Here is a 12,116-nt window from a genome sequence, read left to right as displayed (position 1 = left end):
GAAAAAGTGTCATGATGATATCTTCATTGGCGAAAGATTCCGGAATAGTCCCCCAGTCGGGTCTCCGGGAGGGACCTGCCAAAAGGAAGGTGACCATGGGAAAAAGACTGAATAATCAACCAAAGGATAATGTTCTACGAGTCGGGGCGTGGAATGTCAGAAGCTTGAATGTGGTAGGGAAGCTAGAAAATTTGAAAAGGGAAATGCAAATGCTCAGTCTACATGTAGTAGGGGTCAGTAAAGTGAAATGGAAAGAAGACAAGGATTTCTCGTCAGATGAGTAGAGGGTAAGATCAACAGCAGCAGAAAATAGTATAACAGGAGTAGGACTCGTTATGAATAGGATGGTTCAGGTATACATGGCGACGTTGCAAGCAGAATAAGACGAGTAGAGACAGTATATGAGGATATTGAACGGGTATTTCAGTACGCGAAGGGTGCTGAAAATCTGTCATGGGGGGATTGGAAAGCGGTTGTAGGGAAAGGAGCAGAAGAATGGATTATGGGATAATATGGGCATGGTAGTAGGAATGAGAGAGGAGAAAGACCATTTGAGATCTGCAGTAAATTTCAGCTAGTAATAGCGAACACTCTGTTCAAGAATTTGGAAAAGGGAAGATTTCAGTTAGTTTACATCATGGTCAAGCAGAGATACCGAAATCAATTATTGGATTGTAAGGCTTACACAGGGTCAGACATAGATTCAGATAACTAGTTGGTCATGATGAAGAGTAGGCTGAAGTCAAGACACTAGTCATGAAGAATAAATGGGCAAAGAAGTGGGATACGGAAGTACTAATGAATGAAGAGATACATTTGAAGTTCTGTGAGGCTGTAGATACTGCGATAACGAATAGCTCAGTAGGCAGTTCAGTTGAAGAGGAACGGACATCTCTAAAAAAAGGAAATCATAGTAGTTGGAGAGAAAAATGTAGGTGCAAAGAAGGTGACTGCGAAGAAACTATGGGTAACAGAAGAAATAACACAGATGATTGATGAAAGAAGGAAGTACAAAAATGTTCACAGAAATTCAGGAATGCAGAGATAAAAGTCCCTTAGGAATGAAATAAATAGGAAGGGCAGGGAAGCTAAGACGAAATGGCTGTATAAAAACGTGAAGCAATCGAAAAATAAATGATTGACGGAAAGATTGACTCAGCATATAAAACAGTCAAAACAACCTTCGGTGAAATTAAGAGCTAGGGCGGTAACATTAAGATTACAATGGGAATTCCACTATTAAATGCAGAGGAGAGAGCGAATAGGTTGAAAGAGTACATTGAGGCCATGTATGAGGGGGAGGGCTTATCTAATGAAGTAATAGAAGAAGAAACAGGAGATGATAGGAAAGAGGACCCAGTATTAGAATTTAGAAGAGCTCGGAAGATTTAAAATCATATGAGGCAGAAGGGATAGATAGCTTTCCATCAGAAGTTCTAAACTCATTGCTGGAAGTGCAAACAAAACGACGACTCACGTTCGTGTGTAGAACGTGTGAGACGCGATCCATACAATTCCGAATATTGCAAGCGCCGACAAGTGCGAGAATTATCGCAAAATCACCTTAACAGCTGAAGCATCCACGTTGTTGACAAGAATAATGTACAGCAGAATGAAAAAGAAAACTGAGGATGTGTTAAATGACGATCACTTTGGCTTTAGGATAGGTAAAGGCGCCAGAGAAGCAGCTTTGACATTGCGCATGACAACGGAAGCACGATTAAAGAAAAATCAAGAAGCGTTCATAGGATGTGTCGAACTGGAAAAACCGTCCGATAATGTATAAAGGTGCAAGATGTTACAAATTTTGATAAAGATATGGGTAATCTATGGAGAAGACGGGTAATATATAATACGAACAACAACCAGGAAGCGACAATAAGAGTGGAAGACCAAGGACGAATGATGTAAGGCAGGGGTGTAGTTTTTCACCCCTACTGTTCAATCTATACGTCGAAGAAGCAGTGCCGGAAATGAAACAAAGGTTCAAGAGTGGGATTAAAATTTAAGGTGAAAGGATATCAGTGTTAAGATTCACTGATAACACTGCAATCCACAGTGAAAGTGAAGAAGAATTACAGGTTGTTACTACAAATATCCCCCTCCTCCCCCCCCCCCCCATGAACCATGGACCTTGCCGTTGGTGGGGAGGCTTGCGTGCCTCAGCGATACAGATGGCCGTACCGTAGGTGCAACCACAACGGAGAGGTATCTGTTGAGAGGACAGACAAACGTGTGGTTCCTGAAGAGGGGCAGCAACCTTTTCAGTAGTTGCAGGGGCAACAGGCTGAATGATTGACTGATCTGGCCTTGTAACCCTAACCGAAACGGTCATGCTGTGCTGGTACTGCGAACGGCTGAAAGCAAGGGGAAACTACGGCCGTAATTTTTCCAGAGGGCATGCAGCTTTACTGTATGGTTAAATGATGATCGCGTCCTCTTGGGTAAAATATTCCGGAGGTAAAATAGTCCCCCATTCGGATCTCCGGCCGGGGACTACACAAGAGGACGTCGTTATCAGGAGAAAGAAAACTGGCGTTCTGCGGATCGGAGCGTGGAATGTCAGATCCCTTAATCGGGCAGGTAGGTTAGAAAACTTAAAAAGGGAAATGGATAGGTTAAAGTTAGATATAGTGGGAATTAGTGAAGTTCGGTGGCAGGAGGAACAAGACTTTTGGTCAGGTGAATACAGGGTTATAAATAAAAAAATCAAATAGGGATAATGCAGGAGTAGGTTTAATAATGAATAAAAAAAAATAGGAGTGCGGGTAAGCTACTACAAACAGCATAGTGAACGCATTATTGTGGCCAAGATAGACACTAAGCCCACACCTACTACAACAGTACAAATTTATATGCCAACTATCTCTGCAGATGATGAAGAAATTGATGAAATGTATGATGAGATAAAAGAAATTATTCAGGTAGTGAAGGGAGACGAAAATTTAATATTCATTGGTGACTGGAATTCTAGAGTAGGAAAAGGGAGAGAAGGAAACATAGTAGGTGAATATGGATTTGGGGAAAGAAATGAAAGAGGAAGCCGTCTGGTAGAATTTAGCACAGAGCATAACTTAATCATAGCTAACACTTGGTTCAAGAATCATAAAAGAAGGTTGTACACATGGAAGAATCCTGGAGATACTAGAAGGTATCAGATAGATTATATAATGGCAAGACAGAGATTAAGGAACCAGGTTTTAATTGTAAGACATTTCCAGGGGCAGATGTGAACTCTGACCACAATCTATTGGTTATGAGCTGTAGATTAAAACTGAAGAAACTGCAAAAAGGTCGCAATTCAAGGACATGGGATCTGGACAAACTGATTAAACCCGAGGTTGTACAGAGTTTCAGGGCGAGCATAAGGGAAAAATTGCCACAAATGGGGGAAAGAAATACAGTAGAAGAGGAATGGGTAGCTCTGAGGGATGAAGTAGTGAAGGCAGCAGACGATCAAGTAGGTAAAAAGACGAGGGCTAGTAGAAATCCTTTGGTAGCAGAAGAAATATTGAATTTAATTGATGAAGGGAGAAAATATAAAAATGCAGTAAATGAAGCAGGCATAAAGGAATACAAACGTCTCAAAAATGAGATCGACAGGAAGCGCAAAATGGCTAAGCAGGGATGGCTAGAGAACAAATGTAAGGATGTAGAGGCTTATCTCACTAGGGGTAAGATAGATACTGCCTACAGGAAAATTAAAGAGACCTTTGGAGAAAAGAGAACCACTTGTATGAATATCAAGAGCTCAGATGGAAACCCAGTTCTAAGCAAAGAAGGGAAAGGTGGAAGGAGTATATAGAGGGTCTATACAAGGGCGACGTACTTGAGGACAATATTCTGGAAATGGAGGAGAATGTAGATGAAGATGAAATGGGAGATACAATACTGCGTGAAGAATTTGACAGAGCACTGAAAGACGTGAGTCGAAACAAGGCCCCCGGAGCAGACAACATTCTATTAGAACTACTGATGGCCTTGGGAGAGCCAGTCCTGACAAAACTCTACCATCTGGTGAGCAAGATGTATGAGAGAGGCAAAATACCCTCAGACTTCAAGAAGAATATAATAATTCCAATCCCAAAGAAAACAGATGTTGACAGATGTGAAAATTACCGAACTATCAGTTTAATAAGCCACAGCTGTAAAATACTAATGCGAATTCTTTACAGACGAATGGAAAAACTAGTAGAAGCCAATCTTGGGGAAGATCAGTTTGGATTCGTAGAAAGATTAAGGAAAGGCAAACCTACGTTTCTAGTATTTGTGGACTTAAAAAAAGCTTTTGACAATGTTGACTGGAATACTCTCTTTCAAATTCTGAAGATGGCAGGGGTAAAATACAGGGAGCGTTAGGCTATTTACAATTTGTACACAAACCAGATGGCAGGGAAGCAGTGGTTGGGAAGGGAGTGAGACAGGGTTGTAGCCTCTCCCCGATGTTATTCAATCTGTATATTGAGCAAGCAGTAAAGGAAACAAAAGAAAAATTTGGAGTAGTTATTAAAATCCATGGAGAAGAAATAAAAACTTTGAGGTTCGCCGATGACTTTGTAATTCTGTCAGAGACAGCAAAGGACTTGGAAGAGCAGTTGAATGGAATGGACAGTGTCTTGAAAGGAGGATATAAGATGAACATCAACAAAAGCAAAACGAGGATAATGGAATGTAGTCGAATTAAATCGGGTGATGCTGAGGGAATTAGATTAGGAAATGAGACACTTAAAGCAGTAAAGGTGTTTTACCATTTGGGGAGCAAAATAACTTATGATGGTCGGAGCAGAGAGGATATAAAATGTAGACTGGCAGTGGGAAGGAAAGCGTTTCTGAAGAAGAGAAATTTGTTAACATCGAGTATAGATATAAATATCAGGAAGTCGTTTCTGAAAATATTTGTATGGAGTGTAGCCTTGTATGGAAGTGAAACATGGTCGATAAATAGTTTGGACAAGAAGAGAATTGAAGCTTTCGAGATGTGGTGCCTCAGAAGAATGCTGAAGATTAGATGGGTAGATCACATAACTAATGAGGAGGTATTGAATAGAATTGGGGAGAAGAGGAGTTTGTGGCACAACTTGACAAGAAGAAGGGACCGGTTGGTAGGACATGTTCTGAGGCATCAAGGGATCACAAATTTAGCCTTGGAGGGCAGTGTTGAATGTAAAAATCATAGAGGAAGAGATGAATACACTAAGCAGATTCAGAAGGACGTAGGTTGCAGTAAGTACTGGGAGATGAAGAAGCTTGCACGGGATAGAGTAGCATGGAGAGCTGCATCAAACCAGTCTCAGGACTGAAGACCACAACAACAGCAACTTCAAATATCAACCAGTTACAATGCACATTAAATGGTTTCTCTTTTATTTTTTGTTTCTCTGTTTGTAGATGCTGCCATTCACCCATTCGGATTTATTCGGCTCGGCTCTTATAGGCCCGTCCCCATTTGTCTGCCACGGAGATTCCCCTGGCAGAGACGTGACGTACACTATGCATGCATTCAAAAATCAACTTATGATTCGTTGAGAAATCAGCTTAGAATATGTTAAAAATATTAAAAAATCAACAGGGATGCGTTTCGAAATCACGTGAATAATCGATAGACTGACGTGCGCTGGATGCGAGGCGCTTCGTGAAAAAAGCTTTTTGTTCAAGAATATGAATTTGGCGGACCCTGAAATTGTCGCTAGGGGGAGACATCCCAGTTGCCCCCCCCCCCACCCCCCCCCTCCTGTCGTCAATGATCCAGGCCTGCTTGTGTTTGTTTAAAAATAAACAATACATAGTTAGAAGCACGCTTCACAGGTATTTTGTCCTCACCTGGATCTGCTGGTAGAGATCCATGCAGAGGCAGAACATACTGATGGAGAACTGCACCAGCACCATGGTGCTCATGGCGGCCTCCAAGTCGTGCAGGAACCTGCAGCACATGCACCACATTCTGCACCCCGGCCGATTACATCTTCACTTCACAGGCACGTCGATATTCATTCAGAGTTTGAATTTAATGAACTCTGGCTCTACACACTGACTGCAGAAACAATCTCAAATTAAGCACAAAATTTAAAACACTGTCAAACCAAGGTAGTCACTAATTTATTAATATTAACATAAATCATAAGGAAATCATTTATAAGAGTGATAAAGAGTGATAAATTACATCAGTTAGCTTACTATTCATAAAAGATTATATTTCTGGGAACTAAAGGCCCATTACCCAATGACAACAAAAAAGGAAAATAATATTGAGGGTGGGTCACTAACTATTGCCACCTAGAATAAGTCGAAAAGTATGATAAGAGCTGAAAAGCTTGTAGGACAAAAGTTGCAAGGGACAACGGGGACCATAGTAGGACGTTGGTTTTTTGTTCCTAGGTGGAGTCGCTTCAGAGATTTGAAGGTCAAATTTGTTTTTTTTGTTTTTTTTTTTTAATGGGGTGCTATAGTTTGATACTTATTTTCGGTGGCGGCTATCGAGACGAATCCAATGATGTGTAACAGTAAGGTCTTTGAAGGTGAACGAAGATCACAAAGGTGGGATGAACGTCCATTTACAGAAGGCGTTCGAAGTCATGACCACTGGTATCAACGCAGTGCTTCAATCTTCTTATCATGGATTCAGTGGTATTCCTTATCAGATCGGCACTTATAGAAGTACAATCTCTGACAATTGTCCCTCGCATATCGTCTTTATAAACAATGTCTTTTACGAATCCCCATAAGAAAAATTCCAGAGACATCAAGTCTGGCGAACGAGCCGGCCACGACACTTCTCCTTCGCGTCCAATCCAACGATTCGGGAATTGTCTCTGCAACTCATTTCTAGCCATCAGCGAAAATTGTGCCGGACACCGATCGTATTAATACCAATTTCTGTTCCTTTTTCCTAAAGGTATTTCTTCCAATAACAGACCTAATGTTTCTTGCAGGAACGTGGTGTACTTCCTACCATTAAGATTTCCTTCGATGAAATAGGGGCCTATAATTCTGGCCTCCAGTAACCCACACCATACATTCACCGACCACGGTTTTTGATGTGCGGCTTTCCGCAGCCAATACGGATTTTCAGTTTCAAAATAATGCATGTATTGCAGATTAACATTTCCATGCTTCGTGAACGTAGCCTCGTTAGTAAATAAAATCAAATTAATAAATGTGTCATCCCTCTGAATCTGAAGGTGAGCCCATCGGCAGAATTCAATGCGACGCATACAATCCTTACCAGTTAATTCTTGGTGGAGACTGATACGCTAAGGATGATATTTATGACGATGCAGAACACGAACACACTGCTCTGGCTCATGCCAGATTCCTTTGCGATTTGACGCGAACTAACACAACGATCTCGAACCACAGTGGCAAGAGTACCAATTCCCGTTTCCTCGATAGTAATTTTCCTTCCGATGCTTTGTTGTCCTCAATTTATCATACACATATTTAAATGTACGACGTGTAGGGTGAGAACGTTGAGCATATCTTTCAGTGTGTAAGTCTCTAGTTCTCACTGAATTTCGTTGGCATTCTCCGTAAATGAGAAGCAAATCGACTTGTTCTTTAAAGAAATACATCATTCACATTCACTTGATTCGACTATACTAGTCTTACCATTCCTATTATTATTGTATTTCGAAACCGTCAATGGTGTTTACCTGTCAATGGCACTTTAGATGGATAAGCCGTATTCGGCGAATATTTACTATCTGCACGATATAAGAGAGAGAATTGTCAGAGCATGTGCTTCGATAAGCGCCGAAGTGATAAGGAATACCACTCAGCCCATGATAAAAAGATTGCAGCACTGCACTCATCACTTCGAACACCTTCTGTGAATGGACGTTCATGCCGCCTTTTTGACCATCGTTGACCTTCAAAGACCTTACGGTTACACGCCATTGGATTCTTCTCGATAGCCGCTATCAGAAAATAAGCACCAAACTATAGCATCCCATTTTTAAAAAATAAAGCTGACCTTCGTATCTCTGATGCGACCCCACCTAGCAGCAAAAAACCAATGACATATTATGGCCCCCGTTGCCCCATGCAACATTTGTCCCACAAACTTTTCAGCGCCTGTCATACTTTCGGAGTTATTGAAGTAGGCAATAGTTAGTGACTCACCCTGTATAGTGAATAATAAAAAATGTAGCAATACTTCAGCATGAAGTGATACAGGGGTACAGCCTATCCTCCATGTAAATCAACATCTACATTAACCCAGCAGTAACGGAAATCAAGGAACGAGTGGGTAAGGGAATTAAGGTCCACGGAGCCAAAATAAAAACTGAAGTTCGCAAATGATAACATATTTCGAGATGGGCCTGTGGATCTTTGATTAGTAATGAAACCGTTCTCGGTCTCGGATTGGGACCCGTCACTGCTTAAATTTTGATTAATAATCAGCATTGGCTACCAAAGACTTGCGGCATAAGAAGTCACCCTCATTCTGGCAATGGCCTTGCCAAAGAGGGTTAAGAGCGGACAGAGGTTCAGGGCACTCTCTTGCCCTTGGGGTGGGAAGCTGCCGATGAAAGTGAAACAATCAGCAATGATCAACGGCATAAGGATGTGGAAGGCAATGGAAACCACTGCATTAAAGACACGTAACGTGTGTCCACGGACATGTGGCCTGTAATTGAAAAATTGTCTTTATGATATCTCCATTCGGATATCCGGGAGGGGACTGCAAAGGGGAGGTGATCATGATAAGAAGAATGAATAAACAACGAAAGACAAATGGTGATGGTGTTAGGACAGCAACCAGCCACAAATTTACTTTCAGTTCCTTTATTCAAAGGAAAGCGTTACCGGTTTCGAATCGTTGTGATTCATCCTTAGACGGTTGACATGCTTTCTTTATGACATTTGGTGCGTTTTTACAGATTAATTGTCCTAAAATATAAATAAAACATAATTATAAACAGGCCACACACAGATGGTTGCGTTACAGATTTTCGTTGCATGTGACTTACGTGAAATGTCGGTTTCTTTTTTTTTTTTTTTTCATAATATTTGTCCAACAGATGTAAATGCATTCCCACTGCATCCTCGTTGTTGCACATGTAAATAGTTTTCACTGTACTCTTTAGATTTGTCGCTGAGATCATTTCAACCACGCACCACATGTTTTGATACATACAAAGGGCTTACAAACATATGAGTATCACAGATGCTATGATATATCGTAACATTTGACGATGATGTCCTATGTTTGGAAAGGATCATATATTCATTTACACAACTGTAATGCCTTTTACATTAGTACAGAGACATTGAAGTTCTGAGTTGATATTGCCAAATTAATTACAAAGTTTTTATATATATTTAGAACTGTATAGGTAAAATAGTATGTTATTTTATTACATTTGGCATCATGAGAAATATAGTAACATATAAATTTGCTACTCGATCTGCAGATAGGTGTATTAATATTATTTGCTTTGGAGGCTGGAACGTTCTAAGAGTCGGGGCGTGGACTGTAAGAAACTTGAACGTGGTAGGGAGAAAGGAAATGTAAAGGCTTAATCTAGATACAGTAGAGGGTAGTGAAGTGAAATGGATGGACGGTCAGATGCTCAGATGAGTACAGGGAATATCAACAGGAGCAGAGTATGGTATAACGGGAGTAGAATGCGTTATGAGTAGCAAGATAGGGCAGATAGTGTGCTACTGTGAACAGTTCAATGATAGGGTTGTTCTCATCAGGATCGACAGCAAACCACCACCGACAACTACACTTCAGGTATACGTGCCAAAGTCGCAAACGAAAGACGGAGAAAGTATATAAGGATATTGAATGGGTAATGCAGTACGTAAAGGGAGATGAAAATCTAGTAGTCATGGGAGACTGGAATGCAGAAGAAGAAAGGGTTATGGGTGAATATGGGCTTGATACAAGGAATGAGAGCTGAGAAAGACTAACTGAGTTCTGCAATAAATTTCAGCAAGTACCAGCGAATACTTTGTTCAAGAATCACAAGAGCAGGAGGTAAACCTGGAAAAGATCGGGTGATACGGGAAGATTTCAGTTAGTTTATATCATGGTCAGACGAAGATTCCGAAATCAGATATTGGATTGTTTAGGCGTAGCCAGGAGCAGATACAGAGATCACAATCTAGTATGCTGAAGTTTAAGAAGATTAAGAGATTAGTCAGGGAGAATCAATACTCAAAAAAGTGGAATACAGAGGTACTAAGGAATGAAGAGATACGTTTGAAGCTCTTTAAGACTATAGGTACTGCAATAAGGAACTTCTCAGTAGGCAGTACAGATGAAGGGGAATAGACATTTCTAAAAAGGGCAATCACAGAGGCTGGAAAGAAAAATTTAGGTACAAAGAAGGTAAATACAAAGAAACCATAGGTAACAGAAGAAATGCTTTAGTCGATCGGTGAAACAAGGAAGTACAAAAATGTTCCGGGAAACTCAGGAATACAGAAATACAAGTAGCTTAGAAATCAAATAAATCGGAAGCGCAGCGAAGCTAAGATTAAATGGCTGCAGGAAAAATGTGAAAAATCGAAAAAGAAACGATTTTCGGAAGGACTAATTCATCTTATGGGAAAGTTAAGACAACCTTCGATGATACTAAAATCTAGGGAAGTAACATAAAGAGTTCAATGACATGCCACTGTTAGACGCAGAGGAGAGAGCGGATAGGTGGAAAGAGTTGACTGAAGACCTGTATGAGGTAGATGATTTGTCTGATGTGATAGAAGAAGAAACAGGAGTCGATATAGAAGAGGTAGTATATCCAGTATTACAAGCAGAATTTAAAAGAGCTTTGGAAGACTTAAGATGAAATAAGGCAGAAAGGATGCATACGTCAGACTTTCTAACGTCATTTGGGGAAGTGGCAACAAATTAATATTCACATTGGTGTGTAGAATGTGTTAAACTGGTGATATACCATCAGGCTTTCGGGAAATTCTCATCCACACAACTGCGAAGACAGCAAGAGCTAAGAAGATCGAGAATTATCACACAATCAGCTTAATAGCTGGTGCATCCACGTTTCTGACAAGAGTAATACACAGAAGAATGGAAAAGAAAACTGAGGATGTGTCAGACGCCGATCGCTTTGGCATTAGGAAAGGCAAAGGCATCAGAGAGGCAATGGTGACATTGTGGTAGATAATGGAAGCAAAACTAAAGAAAAATCAAGACACGTTCACTGGATTTGTCGACCTGGAAAAAGCGTTCGACAATGTCAAAGGATGCAAAATGCACGAAATTCGGAGGAAAATAGGGGTAGGCTACAGGGAGGGACGGGTAACGTACAATATGAACAAGAACCAAGAGTGAATAACAAGACTGGAAGATCAGAAACGAAGTGCTCGGATTAAAAACGATGTAAGACACGGATGGAGTCTTTCGCCCCTTCTGTTCAGTCTATAAATCGAAGAAGCAATGATGGAAATAAAATGAAGGTTTGAGAGTGGAATTAAAATTCAGGCTGAAAGTATATCAGGGATACGATCCGCTGATAACATTGCTACCCCGAGTGAAAGCGAAGAATAATAATATGATCTGCTGAGTGGAATGAACAGTCTTATAAGAACGGAATATGGATTGAGAGTAAATCGAAGAAAGACGAAAGTAATGAGAATTAGCAGAAATGAGAACAGCGAGAAACTTAACATCAGAATTGATGCTCACGAAGCAGATGAAGTTAAGGAATTCTACTACCTAGGCAGCAAATTAACCAATAACAGACGGAGCAACGAGGACATCAAATGCAGACTAGCACTGGCAAAGAGGGCATTCCTGTCCAAGAGAAGTCTACTAGTATTAAATATCGCCCTTAATTTGAGGAAGAAATTTCTGAGAATGTACGTCAGAAGCACGACATTGCATGGTAGTGAAACATAGGCTGTGGAAAAACCGGAACATAAGAGAATCTAAGCAGTTGGGATGTGGCGCTACAGACGAATGCTGAAAATTAGGTGGACTGATAAGGTAAGAAATGAGGAGGTTCTGCGCAGAATCGGAGACGAAAGGAATATGTGGAAAACGCTGACAAGGAGAAGGGATTAGAAGATAGCACATTTGTTAAGACATCAGAGAATGACTTCGATGGTACTAGAGGGAATTGTAGAGGGAAAAAAACTGTAGAGGA

General features: G+C 40.7%; 1 protein-coding gene across 1 annotated transcript in view; it reads right to left on the bottom strand.

Moving 5' to 3' along the window:
• LOC126235644 (odorant receptor Or2-like) overlaps window positions 1–12,116 on the bottom strand; it is a 90,979-nt gene that overhangs the window by 48,133 nt on the left and 30,730 nt on the right. Inside the window, exon 3 of the mRNA XM_049944358.1 lies at window positions 5,821–5,920. Within this exon, the coding sequence (XP_049800315.1) occupies window positions 5,821–5,920 (100 nt within the window). The remainder of the gene's footprint in view (window positions 1–5,820; window positions 5,921–12,116) is intronic.

This window comes from Schistocerca nitens, chromosome 2, assembly GCF_023898315.1.
Source record: "Schistocerca nitens isolate TAMUIC-IGC-003100 chromosome 2, iqSchNite1.1, whole genome shotgun sequence".
NCBI lineage: Eukaryota > Metazoa > Arthropoda > Insecta > Orthoptera > Acrididae > Schistocerca > Schistocerca nitens.
This window is presented reverse-complemented; position numbering and strand designations above follow the sequence as displayed.